At 45.7% G+C, this 26,506-nt stretch overlaps 1 protein-coding gene across 1 annotated transcript in view; it reads left to right on the forward strand.

Annotated features, from left to right (window-relative positions):
• The window catches only part of rims3 (regulating synaptic membrane exocytosis 3), a 387,468-nt gene extending 362,074 nt beyond the window's left edge, over positions 1 to 25,394 (forward strand). The window contains exons 3-6 of the mRNA XM_078238435.1: positions 3,675 to 3,787; positions 10,466 to 10,567; positions 17,300 to 17,439; positions 25,182 to 25,394. Coding sequence (XP_078094561.1) covers positions 3,675 to 3,787; positions 10,466 to 10,567; positions 17,300 to 17,439; positions 25,182 to 25,394 — 568 coding nt within the window. The remainder of the gene's footprint in view (positions 1 to 3,674; positions 3,788 to 10,465; positions 10,568 to 17,299; positions 17,440 to 25,181) is intronic.
• Positions 25,395 to 26,506: the final 1,112 nt, after the last annotated feature.

Here is a 26,506-nt window from a genome sequence, read left to right on the forward strand (position 1 = left end):
AGCGTTCTCCAAGGCGGCCTTCACGACACACGACAGCGCAGAGTCGTCGAGCAGAAACTGATAGCCAAGTTCCGCACACATGAGGACGGCCTAAACCGGGATCTTGGGTTTATGTCACACTATCAGTAACCCTCACAGCTTGCCTGCTGGACTTGCAGAATCTCACTGGCTGTCCTGTCTGGAGACAATGCACATCTCTTTAACCTGTGCCTAATGCTCCCTCCACTCACATTGTCTGTATCTTTAAGACTTGATTAGCTGTAAAGATTCGCACTCTAATCAGTATTCTGTAACTTGATTTTGTGTCTCTGTATGCCTTGTTTGAGAGCAGATTTCCACTCCACCTGACGAAGGAGCAGGGCTCCGAAAGCTAATGGCATTTGCGACCAAATAAACCTGTTGGACTTTAACCTGGTGTTGTTAAAACTCTTACTGTGTTTATCCCAGTCCAATGCCGGCATCTCCACATCATGGCTACAAGAGCAGGTCAGAGGCTTGGAATTCTGCAATGAGTAACTCACCTCCCGACTCCCCAAAGCCTATCCACCATTTACAAGGCACAAGTCAGGAGTGTGATGGATACTCTCCACTTGCCTGGATGAGTACAGCTCAAACAACACTGAAGAAGCTCAACACCTTCCAGGACAAACCAGCTTAATTTACACCCCAACCAACACCGACGCTCAGTAGCAGCAGTGTTTACCATCTACAAGATGCATTGCAGCAATTCACCAAAGCTCCTTCAACGGCATCTTCCAAATCCTCAATCTTTACCAACGAGGAGGACAAGGGCGGCAGACACATGGGAACACCATCACCTGGAGATTCCCCGCCAAGTCACTTACCATCCTGACTTGGAAATCCATCGCTGTTCCTTCACTGGATCAAAATCCTGGAACTCTCTTCCTAACAGCACTGTGGGTGTACCTACACCACATGAACTGCATAGGTTCAAGAAGGCAGCTCACCCCCAGCACCTTCTCAAGGACAATGAGGGATGGGCAGTAAATACCAGTGACAACTCTCACCCTATGAACAAACAAAATAATTCTCAATAAACTTCCAAAAGATTCTCAGTAAACTCTGTAAATTTCCAGTGAAATCTGAGTAAACTTAGTTATCTCTCCATAAACCTTCCGAAAGCTCTTAGGAAACCATTTCCAAATTTGCAGTGAACAAAGAACAAAGAACAATACAGCACAGGAACAGGCCCTTCGACCCTCCAAGCCTGCACCAATCATGTGTTCCTAACTAGACCATCCGTTTGTATCCCTCTATTCCCAGTCTGTTCATGTGGCTATCTAGATAAGTCTTAAATGATCCTAGCGTGTCTGCCTCAGCCACCTTGCTTGGGAGTGCATTCCAGGCCCCCACCACCCTCTGTGTAAAATACGTCCCCCCGCATATCTGTATTGAACCTTGCCCCCCTTACCTTGAACTTGTGACCCCTTGTGTTTGTCACTTCTGACCTGAGAAAAAGCTTCCAATTGTTCACCCTATCTATGTCCTTCATAGTTTTATAAACTTCTATTAGGTCGCCCCTCAACCTCTGTCTTTCCAGGGAGAACAACCCTAGTTTACTCAATCTCACCTCATAGCTAATACCCACCATACCAGGCAACATCCTGGTAAACCTTTTCTGCACTCTCTCCAAAGCCTCCACGTCATTCTGGTAATGTGGCGACCAGAACTGGACACAGTATTCCAAATGTGGCCTAACCAACGTTCTATATAACTGCAACATTATATGCCAACTGTTACACTCTATGCCCTGTCCAATAAAGGCAAGCATGCCATATGACCATAAGACCATAAGACATAGGAGCGGAAGTAAGGCCATTCGGCCCATCGAGTCCACTCCACCATTCAATCATGGTTGATTTCAACTCCATTTACCCGCTCTCTCCCCATAGCCCTTAATTCCTCGAGAAATCAAGAATTTATCAATTTCTGTCTTGAAGACGCTCAACGTCTCGGCCTCCACAGCCCTCTGTGGCAATGAATTCCACAGACCCACCACTCTCTGGCTGAAGAAATTTCTCCTCATCTCTGTTCTAAAGTGACTCCCTTTTATTCTAAGGCTGTGCCCCCGCGTCCTAGTCTCCCCTGTTAATGGAAACAACTTCCCTACGTCCATCCTATCTAAGCCGTTCATTATCTTGTAAGTTTCTATCAGATCTCCCCTCAACCTCCTAAACTCCAATGAATATAATCCCACGATCCTCAGACGTTCATCGTATGTCAGGCCTACCATTCCTGGGATCATCCGTGTGCCTTCTTCACCACCTTTTCCACCTGTGCTGCCACCTTTAAGGATCTGTGGACTTGCACACCCAGATCCCTCTGTGTGTCTATACTCCTGATGGTTCTGCCATTTATTGTATAGCTCCCCCCTGCATTAGATCTATCAAAATGCATCACTTCGCATTTATCTGGATTAAATTCCATCTGCCATTTCTCCACCCAATTTTCCAGCCTATCTATATCCTGCTATATTCTCTGACAATGTTCATCACTATCCGCAACTCCAGCAATCTTTGTGTCGTCCACAAACTTACTAATCAGACCAGCTACATCTTCTTCCAAATCATTTATATATATCACAAACAGCAGAGGTCCCAGTACAGAGCCCTGTGGAACACCAACCGGGATGTTGGATTTATGTCACATTATCAGTAACCCCCACAGCTTGCCTCCTGGGCTTGCAGAATCTCACGAGCTGTTCTGTCTGGAGACAATACACATCTCTTTAACCTGTGTTTAATGTTCCCTCCACCCACATTGTCTGTACCTTTAAGATCTGGGGCGGCACGGTAGCACAGTGGTTAGCACTGCTGCTTCACAGCTCCAGGGTCCCGGGTTCGATTCCCGGCTCGGGTCACTGTCTGTGTGGAGTTTGCACATTCTCCTTGTGTCTGCGTGGGTTTCCTCCGGGTGCTCCGGTTTCCTCCCACAGTCCAAAGATGTGCAGGTTAGGTTGATTGGCCAGGTTAAAAATTGCCCCTTAGAGTCCTGGGATGCGTAGGTTAGAGGGATTAGTGGGTAAATATGTGGGGGTAGGGCCTGGGTGGGATTGTGGTCGGTGCAGACTCGATGGGCTGAATGGCCTCCTTCTGCGCTGTAGGGTTTCTATGATTTCTATGATCTGGCTGGCTGTAGGATTCGCATTCTAGTCAGTATTCTGCAACTTGATTTTGTCTGTTTGCACTGTTTGAGAGCACATTTCCACTCCATCTGACAGTGCTCCGAAAGCTTATGGTATTTGCTACCAAATAAACCTGTTGGACTTTAACCTGGTGTTGTGAGACTTCTTACTGTGAACACCACTAGTCACAGACCTCCAATCAGAAAAAGACCCTTCCACTGCTACCCTCTGTCTTCTATGGCCAAGCCAGTTCTGTACCCATCTAGCTAGTTCACCTTTGATCCCATGAGATTTAACCTTTTGCATCAGCCTGCCATGAGGGACCTTGTCAAATGCTTTACTAAAATCCATGTAGACGACATCCACGGCCCTTCCCTCATCAATCATTTTTGTCATCAACTCAAAAAACTGAACCAAATTTGTGAGGCATGACCTCCACAGTAAACATGTGGGGCTCCTGCTTACTCTCTGGTTGCAGTTGCTGAGGACTGTTTGCAGCAGATATTAACCATAGTTCTTCTTTTCCCAGTTTGGTTTTCCCCACAGCAAGGTTGGGAGCAGATGGTCAGTTCAGCGACTTTTTGGATGGAATCGGCCCTGCACAGCTCGTGGGACGACAAACATTGGCAGCTCCTTCCATGGGTAAGTCCTTTACTCTACCTGGCTCGGAGCAGTTCACTCCATTCTGCTAAACGCTTAACTTCTGCTCTTTGTTAGAAGAATGTCTCATGACATTGAAATTCTGATGTACATTTGACTTTCTCCAGCCGTTCCCAAACCCAATGGCCTGAGCTTTTGGGATGGCTGGAGCTTGGCAGAGATCACATCCAGCAGCCCCGATGCTATACGATATTCTAATGAGTGTTAATTGGCATTGGGGCAGGAAATCCACCCTCACTCGCGAGAAAATCCCATCTTCGAAAGCTGCCAGCCAATCAGATCCCCCTCCTCCAAGTCATTTTATTAGAACTGAGGTGAGGAGAAATTTCTTCACCCAAAGAGTGTGAATGTGTGGAATTCACTACCCCAGAATGCAGTTGAGGCCAAAACGTTGTGTGATTTCAAGAAGAAATTAGATATAGCTCTTGGGGCTAAAGGGATCAAGGGATATGGGGAGAAAGGGGGATCAGGATATTGAATTTGATGATCATCCTTGATCAAAATGAATGGTGGAGCAGGCTCGAAGGGCCAAATGGCATCCTCCTGCTTCTAGTTTCTATGTTTCTATGCCCCAGGACCCGCAGGACAGGTAAGTGGCAGGGTGCCAGGGAGGGGAGGGGGTCTGGGGGGGTCGTCAGGAGGGTGATTGGGGTCTCATGTTACAGGTTGGGGCTGGGGGGTAGGGAGGGATGTTTGGAGGTCACTGGGCCTGCTGATGGAGGTGACTCCTATCCACTCAGCCTCCCCCTCCCCCCCATTCCCCCTTCCCTCCCGAACTGTCATCTGCCCACCAGCCTAAAAACTGAGGCTGTGTGGGAAAAGGTCCTCAGATGGCCACTGAAGGGGCTTATTTGGGGCAAGGGCAATGTTCCCACCCCAGCATAAAATCACAGCCAAGTCGGGGGGCTGACGGGAAACTGGAGGGAAAACCCCTCCGTTCAAACTCCCCACTCCCGCTCACCCACCGAGGCGGAGCGGGGTGGGGGGGAGATCATAAAATTCCAGCCAGTGGGCCCAATCAGCCCCGCAGAGCACAGTGTTTAACAATCTGATGGAGCGCCCCTCTCCGTTTGGAAAATTACACGCGTCATTCTGCTGTTTAGGAAAAGGGAGAATGTGGAACCTGGGAATTCTAGACCGGTTAACTTCACATCTGTCATCAGGAAATGGCTGAGTGTATAATTAAAGATAGAGTGACTGAGCATCTTGGAAAGTTTCCGTCAAGCAGAGAGAATCAGTGAGGATTAATTAAGTCATATTGATAAATCTGACCAAAGTGATGGACAGGGGAATGTTTATATCATTTGTACTCTTTGAGAAAACAATAACCAATAGTCACTCCAGGTGACTGTCTGTGTGGAGTTTGCATGTTCTCCCCGTGTCTGCGTGGGTGTCCTCTGGGTGCTCTGGTATCCTCCCACAGTCCAAAGATGTGCGGGTTAGGTTGATTGGCCATGATAAATTGCCCCTTAGTGTCAGGAGGATTAGGAGGGTAACTATGTGAGGTGAAGGGTAAAGGATCTGTGTGGTATTGTTGTCGGTGCAGGCTCGATGGGCCAAATGGCCTCCTTCTGCACTGTAGATTCTATGATATGATGATTTGAGTAAATCTTTCCAGTGGCTGTTTCCGCTGCAAAGAGACATAGATAGGATGCAAAGCTGGGCTGAAAAATGGCAAATGGAGTTTAACCCTGATAAATGTGAGGTGATTCATTTTGGTAGGACTCATTTAAATGTGGATTACAGGGTCAAAGGTAGGGTTCTGAAGACGGTGGAGGAACAGAGAGATCTTGGGGTTCATATCCACAGATCGCTAAATGTTGCCACTCAAGTGGATAGAGCTGTGAAGAAGGCCTATAGTGTGTTAGCTTTTATTAACAGGGGTTTGGAGTTTAAGAGCCGTTTAAGACCACATTTGGAATATTGTGTGCAGTTCTGGTCACCTCACTATAAGAAGGATGTGGAAGCGCTTGGAAAGAGTGCAGAGGAGATTTACCAGGATGCTGCCTGGTTTGGAGGGTAGGTCTTATGAGGAAAGGTTGAGGGAGCTAGGGCTGTTCTCTCTGGAGCGGAGGAGGCTGAGGGGAGACTTAATAGAGGTTTATAAAATGATGTAGGGGATAGATAGAGTGAACGTTCAAAGACTATTTCCTCGGGTGGATGGAGCTATTACAAGGGGGCATAACTATAGGGTTCGTGGTGGGAGATACAGGAAGGATATCAGAGGTAGGTTCTTTACGCAGAGAGTGGTTGGGGTGTGGAATGGACTGCCTGCAGTGATAGTGGAATCAGACACTTTAGGAACATTTAAGCGGTTATTGGATAGGCACATGGAGCACACCAGGATGATAGGGAGTGGGATAGCTTAATCTTGGTTTCAGATAAAGCTCGGCACAACATCGTGGGCCGAAGGGCCTGTTCTGTGCTGTACTGTTCTATGTTCTGTATAGAATAACAGATCCCCAGGAGTGAGTTACAGACTGGAATCTAACTGAGGGGTTCGGGTGGCTTATATATAGAATAACAGATACCCGAGAGCGAGTTACAGACTGGAATCTAATCAAGGGGTTCGGGGTGGTTTATATATAGAATAGCATACCCAGGAGTGAGTTACAGACTGGAATCTAATCGAGGGGTTCAAGTTCGTTTATATATAAAATAACAGATACCCGGGAGTGAGTTACAGACTGGAATCTAATCATGGGGTTCGGGTGGTTTATATATTGAATAACAGACACCCCGGAGTGAGTTACAGACTGGAAGCTAATCGAGGGGTTTGGGTGGTTTATATATAGAATAACAGATACCCAGGAGTGAGGTACAGACTGGAATCTAATCGAGGGGTTCAGGGTGGTTTATATATAGAATAACAGATACCCGGGAACGAGTTACAGACTGGAATCTAATCAAGGGGTTCGGGGTGGTTTATATATAGAATAACAGATACCCAGGAACGGGTTACGGACTGGAAACTAATCAAGGGGTTCGGGGTGGTTTATATATAGAATAACAGATACCCGGGAACGAGTTACAGACTGGAATCTAATCAAGGGGTTCGGGGTGGTTTATATATAGAATAACAGATACCCGGGAGTGAGTTACAGGCTGGAATCGAATCGAGGGGTTCAGGGTGGTTTATATATAGAATAACAGATACCCGGGAACGAGTTACAGACTGGAATCTAATCAAGGGGTTCGGGGTGGTTTATATATAGAATAACAGATACCCAGGAACGGGTTACGGACTGGAAACTAATCAAGGGGTTCGGGGTGGTTTATATATAGAATAACAGATACCCGGGAACGAGTTACAGACTGGAATCTAATCAAGGGGTTCGGGGTGGTTTATATATAGAATAACAGATACCCGGGAGTGAGTTACAGGCTGGAATCGAATCGAGGGGTTCAGGGTGGTTTATATATAGAATAACAGATACCTGGGAGTGAGTTACAGACTGGAATCTAATCAAGGGGTTCGGGGTGGTTTATATATAGAATAACAGATACCCGGGAACGAGTTCCAGACTGGAATCTAATCAAGGGGTTCGGGGTGGTTTATATATAGAATAACAGATACCCGGGAACGAGTTACGGACTGGAATCTAATCAAGGGGTTCGGGGTGGTTTATATATAGAATAACAGATACCCGGGAGTGAGTTACAGGCTGGAATCGAATCGAGGGGTTCAGGGTGGTTTATATATAGAATAAGAGATACCCGGAAGTGAGTTACAGACTGGAATCTAATCAAGAGGTTCAAGGTGGTTTATATATAGAGTAACAGATACCTGGGAGTGAGTCACAGACTGGAATCTAATCGAGGGGTTGAGGGTGATTTATATATAGAATAACAGATACCCAGGAGTGATTTACAGACTGGGATCTAATCGAGGGGTTCGGGGTGGTTTATATATAGAATAACAGATACCCAGGAGTGAGTTACAGACTGGGATCTAATCGTGGGATTCAGGGTGGTTTATGTATAGAATAACAGATACCCGGGAGTGAGTTACAGACTGGAATCTAATCATGGGGTTCGGGTGGTTTATATATTGAATAACAGACACCCCGGAGTGAGTTACAGACTGGAAGCTAATCGAGGGGTTTGGGTGGTTTATATATAGAATAACAGATACTCAGGAGTGAGGTACAGACTGGAATCTAATCGAGGGGTTCAGGGTGGTTTATATATAGAATAACACATAGCGGGAGTGATGCACAGACTGGAATCTAATCAAGAGGTTCGGGGTGATTTATATAGGGAATAACAGATACCTGGGAGTGAGTTACAGACTGGAATCTAATCGAGGGGTTCAGGGTGGTTTATATATAGAATAACAGATACCCGGGAACGAGTTACAGACTGGAATCTAATCAAGGGGTTCGGGGTGGTTTATATATAGAATAACAGATACCCAGGAACGGGTTACGGACTGGAATCTAATCAAGGGGTTCGGGTTGGTTTATATATAGAATAACAGATACCCGGGAACGAGTTACGGACTGGAATCTAATCAAGGGGTTCGGGGTGGTTTATGTATAGAATAACAGATACCCGGGAGTGAGTTACAGGCTGGAATCGAATCGAGGGGTTCAGGGTGGTTTATATATAGAATAACAGATACCCGGGAGTGAGTTACAGACTGGAATCTAATCAAGGGGTTCGGGGTGGTTTATATATAGAATAACAGATACCCGGGAACGAGTTACAGACTGGAATCTAATCAAGGGGTTCGGGGTGGTTTATATATAGAATAACAGATACCCGGGAGTGAGTTACAGGCTGGAATCGAATCGAGGGGTTCAGGGTGGTTTATATATAGAATAACAGATACCCGGGAGTGAGTTACAGACTGGAATCTAATCAAGAGGTTCAAGATGGTTTATATATAGAGTAACAGATACCCGGGAGTGAGTCACAGACTGGAATCTAATCGAGGGGTTGAGGGTGATTTATATATAGAATAACAGATACCCAGGAGTGAGTTACAGACTGGGATCTAATCGGGGGGTTCGGGGTGGTTTATATATAGAATAACAGATACCCAGGAGTGAGTTACAGACTGGGATCTAATCGTGGGATTCAGGGTGGTTTATATATAGAATAACAGATACCCGGGAGTGAGTTACAGACTGGAATCTAATCGAGGGGTTCGGGGTGATTTATATGTAGAATAATAGATACCCAGGAGTGAGTTGCAGACTGGGATCTAATCAAAGTGTTCAGGGTGGTTTATATATAGAATAACAGATACCCGGGAGTGAGTTACAGGCTGGAATCGAATCGAGGGGTTCAGGGTGGTTTATATATAGAATAACAGATACCCGGGAGTGAGTTACAGACTGGAATCTAATCAAGAGGTTCAGGGTGGTTTATATATAGAGTAACAGATACCCGGGAGTGAGTTACAGACTGGAATCTAATCGAGGGGTTAATTCCCGGCTCAGGTCACTGTCTGTGTGGAGTTTGCACATTCTCCTTGTGTCTGCGTGGGTTTCCTCCGAGTGCTCCGGTTTCCTCCCACAGTCCAAAGATGTGCGGGTTAGGTTGATTGGCCAGGTTAAAAAATTGCCCCTTAGAGTCCTGGGATGTGTAGGTTAGAGGGATTAGCGGGTAAAATATGTGGGGGTAGGGCCTGGGTGGGATTGTGGTCGGTGCAGACTCGATGGGCCGAATGGCCTCCTTCTGCATTGTAGGGTGTCTATGATTTCTATGATTCTATGAATAACAGATGCCCGGTGATGAAGTACAGACTGGAATCTAATCAAGAGGTTCAGGGTGGTTTATATATAGAATAATAGATATCCTGTCTATCATTTTTTTGTAACAGATATCCTGGAATGAGTTACAGGCTGGAATCTAATTGACGGGTTTATTTATAGAATAACAAATACCTGGGAATGAGTTAGACTGGAATCTTATCGAGGGGCTCGGGGTTGCTTATATATAGAATAACAGATACCCAAGAGTGAGTTACAAACTGGATTCTAATCGAGGTGTTTGAGATGGTTTATCTACAGAATAACAGATATCGAGAGTGAGTTACAGATTGAGGTCTAATCGAGGGGTTCGGGGTGGTTTATATGTAGAATAACAGATATCCTGGATATCCTCTTTTGGTAACAGATATCCTGGAATGAGTTACAGACTGGAATTTAATTGAAAGGTTTATTTATAGAATAACAAATACCTGGGAGTGAGTTACAGACTGAAATCTTATCGAGGGGATTGGGATGGTTTATATATAGAATAACAGATACCCAGGAGTGAGTTACAGACTGGAATCTAATTGAAGGGTTTGGGGTGGTTCAAATTGTGGGAGGAAACTGGAGCACCTGGAGCAAACATGGGGAGAACGTGCAAACTCCACACAGACAGTGACCCAAACCAGGAATCGAATCCGGGTTCCTGGCGCTGTGAAGCAGAAGTGCGAACCACTGTGCTACCATGCCGCCCCGTATTTTATTTATAGAATAACAGATACCCAGGAGTGAGTTACAGACTGGGATCTAATCAAGGGGTTCGGGGTGGTTTATATATAGAATAGCAGATACCCGGGAGTAAGTTACAGACTGGAATCTAATCGAGGGGTTTTTGGGGTTGGTTTCCATACTCAGTGATGCTCATGATGAACTAATCGGTTTTACTGTTTTATTGCAGGTGATATTCACGTTGGAATGGCTGATCGCAGCGGACAACTGGAGGTAGAAATTATTCAGGCCAGAGGGCTGACCCCTAAGCCTGGTACCAAAGCTTTGCCAGGTCAGTGCTCGGAATAGAATTACACACCAGTGTTTTAAATGCAATGCCCCTTCCCACTCACTCCCATTGAACACAATGCCAATGGATCAAACCCTTTCCCATTCACTCCCATTGTACACAGTCCCAATGGATCAAACCCCTTCCCACTCACTCCCATTGAACACAATGCCAATGGATCAAACCCTTTCCCATTCACTCCCATTGTACACAGTCCCAATGGATCAAACCCCTTCTCACTCACTCCCATTGTACACAGTCCCAATGGAAACCCATCAGACTAACATCTCATAGTTATCTTAATTCTTTCAAAGAGGTCTCACAGGCACGCAGGCCAAATGTCTTCCATCTATAACTATACGTTTCTATGCTCTGACAACCACAGCATCAGGTAATGAGTGCACTGCTCCATCCAGGGCAGGGGTGGAGGCAGCTTTTACACATTCTTTTTCTCTGGCATGTTTTTGTGCTCAGAATTGCACACCAGTGTTTTAAATGCAATGCCCCTTCCCACTCACTCCCATTGTACACAATCCCAATGGATCAAACCCCTTCCCATTTTGCTGCATTTTGTTCAACCAGCGAGTGCACTGAGTGTATGAAAGAAAGACTTGTGTGTATATATATATATATATATACAGTGTAGAATATATATATATATGTATATATATATCACCTGTCACAAGCTTTGGGTGCCCCAAAAGTGCTCCAGAGTCTATTCAGTATTTCTGCACCGAGCTCTTAAAAAAGCAGGAAACAATGGCCAGGTAATATGTTTTAGCAGATACTGAGGGATAAAGTGACCATTAATGTGCATCAGACAGAGGTTCACTCTGGGCACTCACACTGACTATCTAATTACATTCACAGTCTGCACTTGATAAAGTGTCAATCTTAAAGTGTCACAGGTAAAGATTACAGCTCGATGCTCCAATTATAGAATCACCACAAACAGTATTTGACTTGCACTTAATTGGGTCAAATATCAACTCAATGGCCAGGAATCAGCCAATGAATAGCCAGCGCCTTCGAAAATCTGTATGAAAAAGATAAAAATCTGGTTAGTTCCTGTTTTTTTTCTGTTCTGTCCTGAGGCCGGAGACAGGAATTTAGAAATGATTGCAAATCTATAGAAACATTCCTCAATAGTATCATATAGCCTCTATATTTTTCTAAATGTACTCATTTATGAGATGTGGGTGCCGCTGGCTGGCCAACATTTATTGCCCATTCCTAATTGTCCTTGAGAAGGTGGTGGTGAGCTGCCTTCTTGAACCGCTGCAGTCCATGTGGTGTAGGTACACCCACAGTGCTGTTAGGGAGGGAGCTCCAGGATTTTACCTCAGTGATGGTGAAGGAATGGTGTGAATGGCATAGGGGGGACTTGCAGCCCAGAAGGAAAAAACAGTTCGGAACAGTATTCTTACTTCCTTGTTTACTAGTCTTCCACTTTAAAGTATACAAGACCAGTTCAGACCAGTATTCGTATTTCCCTATTTTACTGTTTTTTCCTTCTGGGAGGTGCTGGTGGTCCCACACATCTGCTGCCTTTGTCCTTCTAGATGGTTGAAGTTGTGGGTTTGAAAGGTGCCGTTGAAGGAGCCTTGGCGAGTTGCTGCAGTGCATCTAATAGATAGTACACACTGCTGCCACTGTACATGGGTGGTGGAAGGAATGGATTGTGAAGATGGTGCTTATCAAGCGGCTCGCTTTGTCCTGGATGCTGTTGAGCTTCTTGGGCTTTGTTTGAGCCGCACCCATTCAGGCAGGTGGAGAGTATTCCATCACACTCCTGACGCTATTTCCTACAGATTATTTCTCTTGAAGTGGTCTTGAATGACCAAGTCAAGTGAAGACTTTGAAGCCACCTCAGGAGCAAAGCATCCCATCATTGGTCCACATTACCCATGAGCAACCCCATGGGAACTTCTTTCAATGTCAATTATCTGAGAAGGTGTTTGAACAAATTTCATCTGCTGCAGAACTGAGTTACTCTGCTTTAAAAATGAAGATTTGGCAGCAATAGGATTGTCCAATCAACCAAACTTAAAATAAAGTCACTTTCCAACCACTTTGCAGTCCCAGTGGGTCCCGGTAGATGTCTCATACAGTAAACGCTGTGCCCAGCATTCCACCGACTGGAATGCGCATTGGAAACCATTCACAAGTTATCCAGAATCCAAAGTTATCCGTGGACTGGTGGGTCACGTGGGTCAGCCAGCCAGCCCGGTTCCCTGCACAGACGCTGGTGGCCTTTGCTCCAGTCACTGTGAACAGAGCTTCAGAGTACTTTACAAAAACGTGGGGTTGGATAAAAATACAGCTGTGGGTTGAAAGCATCGCCAACCAGAGACGATTTTTCGTTTTGGAAATCAGGAAAGCTGGGGATGTGTTACATAATCCGTATTAATTGAAGCAACAATAACTCTCGACCACATTTTGACTGCAGAGAAATGTAGACGTTAATATTTAATCATTGCTCTCAGTAGCTGAATCAGGAGGTGCATTTACACTGAGTCAACTTGTCTGCTAGACCGAGCTTTCAAAGTTCCTGTTATGCATCAGATCTCCCCAGGTTCTGATCTTGTGATAATCAGCTTTCTGAAATGCAAATCTAGCGACATTTGATTTTAAAAATACTTTGACCAACCTCAATGCCTGTTAGCTGACAGTTTTAATGAAGCAACAGCTTCCATACCTGGCAATTCCAGATAATTAAAAGAAATACTTCATTGCTATCCAATCTCATCGGCAGCAGAGGGCGGACTGACACCAATTATTCTCCATCCTGTCTGACCCTTCCAAAGATAGTAAGAAGTTTAACAACACCAGGTTAAAGTCCAACAGGTTTATTTGGTAGCAAAAGCCACAAGCTTTCGGAGCCTTAAGCTCCTTCTTCAGGTGAGTGGGAATTCTGTTCACAAACAGGGCATATAAAGACACAAACTCAATTTACAGAATAATGGTTGGAATGCGAATACTTACAGCTAACCAAGTCTTAAAGGTACAAACAATGTGAGTGGAGAGAGCATTAAGACAGGTTAAAGAGATGTGTATTGTCTCCAGACAGGACAGCCAGTGAGACTCTGCAAGTCCAGGCAAGCTGTGGGGATTACAGATAGTGTGACTTGAACCCAATATCCCGGTTGAAGCCGTCCTCATGTGTGCGGAACTTAGCTATCAGTTGACTATCAGACTTGGCTATCAGACACATGGCGGCGCAGAGTCGCTGCGCAGAAATTGAGGCTCCGAAAGCTTGTGGCTTTTGCTACCAAATAAACCTGTTGGACTTTAACCTGGTGTTGTTAAATTTCTTACTCTGTTTACCCCAGTCCAACGCCGGCATCTCCACATCATGCCTTCCAAAGATTCCAGTTTCATTCCTATTTACCGTGGAGCAGAGAAAATGCCAGAATCGAGGCGCTTCCTTGATATTACATCTGCCCCCTCTCAAAGTCTCTCAGTGGCTCAAACAGAAATTTCTCGAATAAAACCACAAAAAAACAATCATTTTGCTTTAGTCTTCCCACTTTCACTCTGCTTCATCACAACTAAGTATAAATTTAGGCTTTTAATCACAACATTAGCCCCACTCCTCTCTGCTTTACCTCCCCACCACTGAGCCACATCTGGTTTTATTATGGGACAGTCTGGTTTTTCGCCAGACTAGATGGCTTTGCATCAGTTATTTTGACCCTTTGTTTTTTTTAAATTCTTTCATGGGATGTGGGTATCGCTGGTTGGGCCAGCATTTATTACCCATTCCTAATTGAGTGGCTTGCTAGGCCTGGAGTCACACGTAGGCCAGATCAGGTAAGGATGGCAGATTTCCTTCCCGCGAACCATTATGGCAATCAAGAATGGTTTCATCGTTAGACTTTTAATTCCAGATTTTTAAAATTGAAATCAAATTTCACCATCTGCTGTGGTGGGATTCGAACACAAACTCCCAGAGCATTACCCTGGCTCCCTGGATTACTAGTCCAATGGCAATGCCACAACGCCATTGCCTCCCCATTGTCTACTTCCCCAGTAAAATGTGTCTGTGGCCCTACATTTCCCCATCTTCAATTTAATTTAGATAAATGCGAGGTGATGCATTTTGATAGATTGAGCCAGGACAGGACTTATTCAGTTAATGGTACGGCGTTGGGGGGAGCTACAGAACAAAAGGATCTAGGGGTACAGGTTCATAGCTCCTTGAAAGTGGTGTCACAGGCGGACAGAGTAGTGAAGAAGACATTCAGCATGTTTGGTTTCATTGGTCAGAACATTGAATACAGGAGTTGGGACGCCTTGTCAAAGTTGTACAAGACATTGGTAAGGCCACACTTGGAATACTGTGTACAGTTCTGGTCACCCAATTATATAAAGAATATTATTAAAGAACAAAGAACAAAGAAAATTACAGCACAGGAACAGGCCCTTCGGCCCTCCAAGCCTGAACCGACCATGCTGCCCGACTGAACTAAAATCCCCTACCCTTCCGGGGACCATATCCCTCTATTCCCATCCCTATTCATGTATTTGTCAAGATGCCCCTTAAAAGTCACTACCGTATCCGCTTCCACTACCTCCCCGGCAATGAGTTCCAGGCACCCACCACTCTCTGTGTAAAAAATCTGCCTCGTACATCTCCTTTAAACCTTGCCCCTCGCACCTTAAACCTGTGCCCCCTAGTAATTGACTCTTCCACCCTGGGAAAAAGCTTCTGACTATCCACTCTGTCTGTGCCTCTCATAATCTTGAAGACTTCTATCAGGTCGCCCCTCAACCTCCGTCATTCCAGTGAGAACAAACCAAGTTTCTCCAACCTCTCCTCATAGCTCATGCCCTCCATACCAGGCAACATCCTGGTAAATCTTTTCTGTACCCTCTCCAAAGCCTCCACATCCTTCTGGTAGTGTGGTGACCAGAATTGAACACTACATTCCAAGTGCAGCCTAACTAAGGTACTATAAACTAGAAAGAGTGCAGAAAAGATTTACTAGGATGCTACCGGGACTTAATGGTTTGAGTTACAAGGAGAGGCTGGATAGACTGGGACTTTTTTCTCTGGAGCGTAGGAGGCTGAGGGGTGATCTCCTAGAGGTCTATAAAATAATGAGGGGCACAGATCAGCGCGATAGTCAATATCTTTTCCCAAAGGTAGAGGAGTCTAAAACTAGAGGGCATAGGGGACTAGAGGGGAGAGATAAAAAGAGTCCAGAGGGGCAATTTGTTCACACAGAGGGTGGTGAGTGTCTGGAACAAGCTGCCAGAGGTAGTGGTGGAGACAATTTTGTCTTTTAAAAAGCGTTTAGACAGTTACATGGGTATGATGGGTATAGAGGGATATGGGCCAAACGCAGGCAATTGGAACTAGCTTAGGGGTTTAAAAAAAAAGGGCGGCATGGACAAGTTGGGCCGAAGGGCCTATTTTCATGCTGTAAACCTTTATGACTCTATCTGCAGCAGTCTCCATGTGGCAGAGATGAAGAGGTTGGGTTTATTTTGAGACTGTTTTTGATCCCTATCCCACCCCTACCCACTGCACCCCCAACCACCCCCACACATCACTATCCCCACCCATCACAATCGCCACCCACAATCTCCCCATCCACCCACTCTGATCCTTCACAACCAAGTTCACCTGCAACATCTCCACAACTAACTCCCGCTACCTTCCTACCACTGCCCCCCACAACCAACCCCATCCACAGCCTCCCCACCACCCCTGCGCCACTACACCCTGACCCCTCCCCCCACCCACCACCGCACTACACCCTGACCCCTCCCCCACCCACCACCGCACTACACCCTGACCCCTCCCCCCACCCACCACCGCACTACACCCTGACCCCTCCCCCCACCCACCACCGCACTACACCCTGACCCCTCCCCCCACCCACCACCGCTGCACCACTACACCCTGACCCCACCACCGCACTACACCCTGAGCCCCCTCGCCCCCCACCCACCACCGCACTACACCCTGATCTCCCTCGCCCCCCACCCACCATCACCCCTGCACCACTACACCCTGACCCCCTCTCCCCACCCACCACCCCTGCACCACTACACCCCTAACCCCCTACCCACCACCCCTGCACCGCTACACCCCTAACCCCCTACCCACCACCCCTGCACCGCTACACCCCTAACCCCCTACCCACCACCCTTGCACCACTACACCCCTAACCCCCCCACCACCCACCACCACCCTGCATGTGGTAATGTCAGCCTCACGCATGGTGATGTCATCCTGTACATGTTGGTCTGGTTTGGGTGACTTCCAGCCCTGGCCGCTGAGTCACAGCCCCTGTCCCCGCTGCTATACTAACGTATTGTTGAGGGAGTGCTGCACTGTCAAATGTGCCATCTCTTAGATATTAAACCACATCTCTGTGTTTCGTGGGCATAATAGACCTCAGAGCAATTTTCAACAAAGAACAAGGAAGCTTTTCCCAGTGTCCTGGCCAATATCCATCGACAAACATCCCTAAGACAGATGCCGTGGTCATCCCCATTTTCCTTCCTGAAGGAGCTTGCTGTGTGCAAATTGGTTACTGTGCTTCTGAAATTACCACTTCAAAAGTAGATCATCGGCTGTGAGGTGAGATGTCCTATTTTCTGATAGGTGCTATATAAATGCAAATCTTTCTTTCCCTTTTTTGAAATGAGATTTGTCACCTTTCAGCTGCTTTGTGTTAAATGTTGGTTTTCTGTTAATAGTTTGAACCTTGTATCCTGCAGCCCCGTATATTAAGGTGTATCTGCTGGAGAACGGTGTGTGTATAGCCAAGAGGAAAACCAAGTTATCAAAGAAGTCTCTGGACCCTGTATACCAACAAGCCTTGCTGTTTGATGAGGGCCCACAAGGAAAGGTTTTACAGGTGAGTGCCTAAAGTCATTCACATTGTCCAGTCATTCACTGGAGCCAGGTGCTGTCAGGTAGCATTCTATCCTAATGGACTAATAATCCAAAGAGCACAAGTTCAAATCCCATCATGGCGTTTGGAGAATTTGAAGTCAGTGTAAAAAATTTGGCAATCAAAAAGCTGGTATTAATAAAAGTGACCTGGAATCTGTCAGATTATCATAAAAACCCATCCCTAATGTCCAGTAGGGGAGGAGATAAGGAGTGGAATTCGCCAAGCTTGCCTGCATGCGGGATTCTCCAGTTCCGCAGCAGTGAACGGAGATTTGGCTGAGCGCCAAATTCTCCATCCTTGTTGGCAGCAGTGATGGGGCATGAACAACCAGAGAATTCCGGCTAAGCTCCCCTTACCTGGTCCGGGCCTACATGTCATTCCAGTCCCACACCAGAGTGGCTGTCTTTTCATTGCCCTCTGAAGTGACCTAGCGAAACATTCAATCATGTGAGTAAAAAGTTTAAGAAGAAGGTCCAATCATCCCAGGGTAATTAGATTTGGGCAGACTGCTGCCAGTGTCGCCAACACCCTGGGAATGATTTTCAAAAATGTTCTTTGCAATCTCCCTCATAAATGGACCTCCCATCCCCTATCACCAGGAGTCCACCTTTATTGCCCAAATTGGGTTACTTATGTTTTTTTTTATTCATTTGTGTGACATGGGTGTCACTGGCTGGCCAGCATTTATTGCCCATCCCTAGTTGCCCAGGGGCAGTTGAGAGTTAACCAATTACCATGGCTCTGAAGTGACATGTAGGCCAGACCGGGTAAGGATGGCAGATTTCCTTCCCTAAAGGACATTAGTGAACCAGATGGGTTTTTCTGACAATCGACAATGGTTTCATGGTCATCAGTAGATTCTTAATTCCAGATATATTTTATTGAATTCAAATTCCACCATCTGCTGTGGTGGGATTTGAACCCGGGTCCCCAGGACATTAGCTGAGTTTCTGGATTAATAGTGCAGTGATCATACCACCCGGTCATCACCTCCCCTGTTTCATGAAGGTTAAAAGCATCAATGTATTTAAGGAGAAGCTAGATACAAACATGAAAGGGAAAGGAATTGGAGAATTGTTATGTTGATAGGGACTGATGATGTGTGGGTGAAAGGAAGTTCATGTGCAGCATGGCCTGTTCAGAGTTGATGGCCTGTTTCTGGATTGTAAAAGCAAGACTTCTTTACTCCTCTACTGAAATCCTTCTGAAATAAAGGCCAATATATGTCATTCTAACTGCTAGCTGTACCTGCCTGCTAGCTTTCAGTGACTCGTGCACCCAGGTCCCTTTGGACATCAGCGCTTCCCAACCTCTCCCCATTTAAGAAATACTTTGTCTTTCTGTTTTTCCCACCAAAGTGGATAACTTCACATCTTTCCACATTATATACCATCCGCACTTGTTTTGCCCACTCACTTAAATTTCCTTGAAGCCTCTTTGCGTTCTCCACACAACTCACATTCCCATCTAATTTTGACTTATCAGCAAACTTGGAAATATTACATTTAATCCCCACATTTGAATCATTGTTGTAGATTGTGATAGCTGGGGCCCAAGCACTGACCCTCGTGGGACCCCGCTCGTCATGCGCACCAAATGAGAAAGATCCATCTATCCTACTTGGTTTCCTGCTTATTGACCAATTCTCAATCCATGCCTGTATATATATCCCCCGTATCCCATGTACTCTAATTTTGCTTATTAATCTCCTATGTAGGACCTTACTCAAAAGGGCGGCACGTGGCGCAGTGGTTAGCACTGCTGCTTCACAGCTCCAGGGTCCCGGGTTCGATTCCCGGCTCGGGTCACTGTCTGTGTGGAGTTTGCACATTCTCCTCGTGTCTGCGTGGGTTTCCTCCGGGTGCTCCGGTTTCCTCCCACAGTCCAAAAATGTGCGGGTTAGGTTGATTGGCCAGGTTAAAAATTGCCCCTTAGAGTCCTGGGATGCGTAGGTTAGAGGGATTAACGGGTAAATATGTGGGGGTAGGGCCTGGGTGGGATTGTGGTCGGTGCAGACTCGATGGGCCGAATGGCCTCCTTCTGCACTGTAGGGATTCTATGATTTCTATGATATGAAAAGTCTTCTCAAAATCCAAGTACACCACTTCCACTTAATTTAGATAAACGCGAGGTGATGCATTTTGGTCGATCAAACCAGTGCAGGACTTATTCAGTTAATGGTAAGGCGTTGGAGAGTGCTATAGAACAAAGAGATCGAGGGGTACATGTTCATAGCTCCTTGAAAGTGGAGTCACAGGTGGACAGAATGGTATAGAAGGCATTCGGCATGCTTGGTTTCATTGGTCAGAACATTGAATACAGGAATTGGGACATCTTGTTGAAGTTGTACAAGGCATTATTAAGGCCACACTTGGAATACTGTGTACAGTTCTGGTCACCCTATTATAGAAAGGATATTATTAAACTAGAAAGAATGCAGAAAGGTTTACTAGGATGCTACCGGGACTTGATGGTTTGAGTTATGAGAGGCTGGATAGACTGGGACTTTTTTCCCTGGAACATAGAAGGCTGAGGAGTGATCTTATAGAGGTCTATAAAATAATGAGGGGCATAGGTCAGCTAGATAGTCAACATCTTTTCCCAAAGGTAGGAGAGTCTGAAACTAGAGGGCATAGGTTTAAAGTGAGAAGGGAGAGATGCAAAAGGGTCCAGAGGGGCAATTGTTTTCACACAGTGGGTGGTGAGTGTCTGGAATAAGCTGCCAGAGGCAGTTGAGAGACAGGTACAATTTTGTCTTTTAAAAAGCATTTAGACAGTTACATGGGTACGATGGGTATAGAGAGATATGGGCCAAACGTGGGTAATTGGGACTAGCTTAATGGTTTAAAAAAAAAGGGCAGCATGGACAAGTTGGGCCGAAGGGCCTGTTTCCATGCTGTAAACCGCTGTGACTCTATCTATGACTCGATGACTCTCTGGTTCTCGTTTATCTAGTCTGCAAATAACATCCTCAGTTTTGTCAAGCTCAATTTTCAATTCATGAATTCATGTCAACCCTGCCTAATCGTACCATTATTTTCTAAGTGTCCAGTTATCACATCCTTTAAAATTGATTCTGGCATTTTCCCTATTGCTGATGTCAGGCTAACAAGTCTAGTTTATCTCTATCTTTTCTTAAACACTGGAGTCATATTTCCAATCTGCAGGAGCCAGTACAGAGTCGAGAGAAGTTTGAAAGATGATCACTAATGCATCTACTATCTCTATAGATGTACCTTCTCCAACTCTCTCAGATGTAGATCATCAGGTCCAGGGGTTTCTCATCTTTCAGTCCCAATCATTCCTCCAGTACGACTTTTGCACAAATCTTAATTTCTTTCAGTTCTTCTTTCTCACCTTCCCCTTGGCTCTCTAACATTTCTGGGGAGTTATTTGTATCTTCCTCTGTGAAGGCAGACACAAAGTATTTGTTTAGTTTCTCTGCCATTTCATTATTCCCCATTATATATTCTCTTGTCTCTGCCTGTAATGGGCCTGCATTTGTTTTTGTTGATCTTTTCCTTTTTTTAACATATCTGTTGTACATTCTACAGTCTGTTTTTATGTTTCTCATTAGTTGCCTTTCCTACTCTATTTTTCCTTTCTTTATCAATTTCTTGATTCTCCTTTTGCTGAACTCAGTTGCCAATCTGTGTGCTGATACCACCATCTTGGGCAGGGCCCAACCTCCACCACCCCCCACCCCTGACAACCCACTCCCCACACCTCCCCCCCCCCCTCCAAAACCTCTGGGTTCAGGTAAATGAAACCATCCATTAATGTGCGTGAGTTTCACCAGAATGTACTGACTTTCTCCATTGTCTCAAGTGGATATGAGATGGGAAGTATCATATAGGGCGGCACAGTGTTGTCTGAGAGCTGGTGCAGACTCAATGGGCCGAATGGCCTCTTCTGCACCATAGGGATTCTATGATTCTAAGTATACTAATCAGCCGGTCTGCAGGTCTAACCTCAGTCACTGAGATGGATATGCTTCAGATTAACTTGTATAAGAAGTTTATCTTCGTACAAACATTATAATTTCATAGAATCATAGAATCTTACAGTGCAGAAGGAGGCCATTCAGCCCATTGAGTCTGCACTGACTACAATCCCACCAATTTAAATCAGTGTAAAATTTCCTGGATTCAAAATAGATGTAAATTTGGATGTGTGTCACATGCAGTCAGAGAGATTAATGTGGCTTTTACCCCTGATAGCAGAGTGCATTCAGTAGCTGAGGGATTATGTTATGTTCACAATCTGTAACTGTGCTCTTTGAACCCAAGTTCAGGGACTGGTCAGTGTAGGTCGACCATGTCCAGAGTACATAATGAACATGGCTGGCTGATTGGATGTACTGGCACCTTTCACCATGCCAACACTCTTGTGGGCTAGAATCATAGAATCCCTACAGTGTGGAAGGAGGCCATTCAGCCCATCAAGTCTGCACGGATCACAATCCCACCCAGGCCCTATTCCCATAACCCCACATATTTACACTGCTAATCCCCCTGACACTAGGGTCAATTTAGCACGGCCAATCCACCTAACCCGCACATCCTTGGACTGTGGGAGGAAACCGGAGCACCCGGAGGAAACCCACGCAGACACGGGGAGAACGTGCAAACTCTGCACAGACAGTGACCCGAGATTGGAGTTGAATCCGGGTCCCTGGTGCTGTGAAGCAGCAGTGCTAACCGCTGTGCCACCGTGCCACCCCGTTGTAGACCTTCAGTGATGCCAGTTAAGGACGGAGGGCATGGAGGTTTTTAACCCAACTATTTGAAGAATGGTCTCTCACCTCTGGCTACACTGGTCATGTGAGTAGCATGGTTAATTCACATCTGTTTAACCAATCAGAAGTCAGGTTCTCATTGTCCAGCTAGATATTTTAAACTATTCAGTCACACAGCACATTCTGTGCTGCTGAGTGTCTATGCAAGAACATGCTTGCCTTCCCTCTTGTTTTTTGAGGGACCCTCAAGCATCCATGGGTGTTGGGTGACAATCTTCTCTCTGACTCACCTGAGCGCAGATTGATTAAAAATCCTGCACTGATCGAGAGTCCCACAGACGCTTCTCTCCGGTATAGGATCACGACAAAAGGTCAAAGGTAAATAACCCTCCCTGAGGACAGTACAGACACATGGGCTCAATGTCATTGGGCAATGAGGGGAAACCAAGGATGCTGACTGTATCTGTAGTAGTAGGATCTGGCACATACGGGGTTAATGCGGGACTGAGTACAGTAACACCCACACAGTGATGTAAGAAGGCACATAACCCAGAGCCAAAGTCAGTTCGGAAATGTGTAAAGAACTGGGATGGATCTGTATTCTCGACTATGTATATAATTATAAGTTGTTAATAAAGGCTTGCTAATAATATCAAGATAATGAAGCCTATTTCTTGGTGTCTGAAACAGGATTCTTCAGTATCGATCTTGTAATGAACCCGTCCTAGGAGTGTTTAATGGAAACAGTGTAGAGGGAGCTTTACTCTGTATCTAACCTCTTGCTGTACCTGTCCTGGGAGTGTTTGATGGGGACAGTGTAGAGGGAGCTTTACTCTGTATCTAACCCCTTGCTGTTCCTGTCCTGGGAGTGTTTGATGGGGCCAGTGTAGAGGGAGCTTTACTCTGTATCTAACCCCGTGCTGTACCTGTCTTGGGAGTGTTTGATGGGGACAGTGTAGAGGGAGCTTTACTCTGTATCTAACCCCGTGCTGTACTTGTCCTGGGAGTGTTTGATGGGGACAGTGTAGTGGGAGCTTTACTCTGTATCTAACCCCATGCTGTACCTGTCTTGGGAGTGTTTGATGGGACAGTGTACAAAGAACAAAGAGCATTACAGCACAGGAACAGGCCCTTCGGCCCTCCAAGCCTGCACTGACTATGCTGCCCAACTGAACTAAATCCCCTACCCTTCTGGGGACCATATCCCTCTATTCCCATCTTATTCATGTATTTGTCAAGACGCCCCTTAAAAGTCACTATCATATCAGATTTCACGACCTCCCCCAGTAGCAAGTTCCAGGCACTCACCACCCTCTGTGCAAAAAAAACTTGTATAAACGGATATATCTCCTCTAAACCTTGCCCCTCGCACCTTAAACCTATGCCCCCTAGTAATTGACTCTTCCACCCTCTGAAAAAGCTTCTGACTATCCACTCTGTCCATGCCTCTTTTAATCTTGTGGACTTCTATCAGGTCGCCCCTCAACCTCCGTTGTTCCAGTGAAAACAAACCAAATATCTCCAACCTCTCCTTATAGCCCTCCATACCAGGCAACATCCCGGTAAATCTTTTTATTTATCCTCTCTAAAGCCTCCACATCCTTCTGGTAGTGTGGCGACCAGAATTGAACATTATATTCCAAGTGCGGCCTAACTAAGGTTCTATAAAGTTGCAACATGACTTGCCAATTTTTAAACTCAATGTCCCGACCGAAGAAGGCAAGCATGCCGTATGCCCTCTTGACTACCTTCTCCACCTGCATTGCCACTTTCAGTGACCTGTGTACCTGTACACCCAAATCTCTCTGCCTATCAATATGCTTAAGGGTTCTGCCATTTACTGTATATTTCCTATCTGTATTAGACCTTCCAAAATGCATTACCTCACATTTGTCCGGATTAAACTCCATCTGCCATCTCTCTGCCCAAGTCTCCAACTGATTGTACCTTTAAGACTTGATTTCCTGTAAAGACTCGCATACCAACCATTATTTTGTAACTTGAGTTTGTGTCTTTATGTGCCCTGTTTGTAAACAGAACTCCCACTCACCTGACGAAGGAGCAGCGCTTTGAAAGCTAGTGGCTTTTGCTACCAAATAAACCTGTTGGACTTTAACCTGGTGTTGTGAGACTTCTTACAGTTTTTGATGGGGACAGTGTAGAGGGAGCTTTATTCTGTATCTAACCCCGTGCTGTACCTGTTCTGGGAGTGTTTGATGGGGACAGTGTAGAGGGAACTTTACTCTGTATCTAACCCCGTGCTGTACCTGTTCTCGGAGTGTTTGATGGGGACAGTGCAGAATGAGCTTTACTCTGTATCTAACCCCGTGCTGTACCTGTTCTCGGAGTGTTTGATGGAGACAGTGTAGAGGGAGCTTTACTCTGTATCTAACCCCGCGCTGTACCTGTCCTGGGAGTGTTTGATGGGGGACAGTGTAGAGGGAACTTTACTCTGTATCTAATCCCGTGCTGTACCTGTCCTGGGAGTGTTTGATGGCGACAGTGTAGAGGGAGCTTTACTCTGTATCTAACCCCGTGCTGTACCTGTACAGGGGGTGTTTGATGGGGACAGTGTAGAGGGAGCTTTACTCTATATCTAATCCCGTGCTGTACCTGTCCTGGGAGTGTTTGATGGGGACAGTGTAGAGGGAGCTTTACTCTGTATCTAACCCTGTGCTGTACCTGTACAGGGGGTGTTTGATGGCGACAGTGTAGAGGGAGCTTTACTCTGTATCTAACCCCGTGCTGTACCTGTACAGGGGGTGTTTGATGGGGACAGTGCAGAGGGAGCTTTCTTCCTTTAAGCACCATTATGGGACTATGTTTTTTTCTCTATCAGTGACCTTCCTTGACTTATTGAACAAAAAATTCACAGGATCGGTCCCCAAACCATTGTTTAAAAATAAAATGTTCCCTTGTTTTACTGTCCCTGCTGATGAAATTGTTGCTCCTGATGTACTTCCAGGTCATAGTGTGGGGTGATTACGGTCGCATGGACCACAAGTATTTCATGGGAATGGCCCAAATCCTATTGGAGGAGCTCGACCTCTCAACCCTGATTACTGGCTGGTACAAACTCTTCCCGTCTTCATCTCTTGTGGACTCGACAGTGGCTCCCATCACTCGCCGTCTCTCTCAGTCGTCGCTGGACAGCAGCACAGGGCCCGCTGTTCATTAAATACTTCAGATGATAGGACCAGGACGAGTGCATATCATAAGAATGCCAAGAGGTGGCTGTAAATACTGTCTGTGCAATTCAATCAACTGCTGCTATTGCTAGTGTCTGTTCTTTTATTTATTTTCATTTAACTTGGAAGTGTGGGCAAACTCTGCAAATATGTGCCCTCATTCAAGTATCTGGGGAAATTGCTTTTGTATGTACAAGGGATATCGTGCAATAGAGGGAGAACCTTACACCATCACAGTGTGAAGAGAAACCTTCCTGTTTCTGATAGCACTGTACACACAAGATAGCAACTAAACCCACAAAAGAAATGATGGGCTTGGCACCAATTGGTGTAAACAATCAAATGGATTGCCAAGAAAGCCATGAGATTCAAGCTGTAGAGAACCCAATGCTGGGAGTAGATTGATAGATAGATATCGCTATGCACTCTGTCATCATTGCTATCCACTTTTCTTGTCAAGGAGCCCCAACCAGTCAGAATTCATTTGGCTTTTCCCCTAAGACTTTGCTTCAGTTTAATGCATTTGGAATGTAGTTGTAAAGGTTCTCTCTCAGAAGTGGTGGAAGATATTGGCACTTAGACCACTTGGCAAGTGTGTTTGACCCTTTTGTACCAGGACAATGTTCCTTCCTGACCCCTGCTTGTTTAATGTAACAATTCCATTATCCTCCCTGAGCCTTACCAAATGTCTCTGAGCATGAATGCCCTCCTACGAATGAGATTGAGAAGGCATGCTGAATATCTTTATATCCTTTGCACTGGTATAGGCACCCCCATACTATAGCGTTCTGAACCCCATAACCAGCTACCTTTCATCCTTCTACAGACTTCCCAACAGGTAACTGAGGTTAGGTCTCAGGCGTGACATTATAGACAGCTTTTTCCATGACTTGTACTCTCAGTGAAGTTGCCCTGGTCTGACTGAGATCTAATGCACAGTCCCAGCCAAACCAATCCCTTCTCACTTCCACCACTTCACAAATGTATCTCACTGCATCCTAGACAATACAAATGATGAACTTTTGCATGTTCTTTCCATCTTGAACTTTGTCAACTCCGAGGAATGCACGCTGCAATAGTGTGTGTTCCAGAAATCTGGAAC

This window comes from Mustelus asterias, chromosome 21 (assembly GCF_964213995.1).
Source record: "Mustelus asterias chromosome 21, sMusAst1.hap1.1, whole genome shotgun sequence".
Classification (NCBI taxonomy): Eukaryota; Metazoa; Chordata; class Chondrichthyes; order Carcharhiniformes; family Triakidae; genus Mustelus; species Mustelus asterias.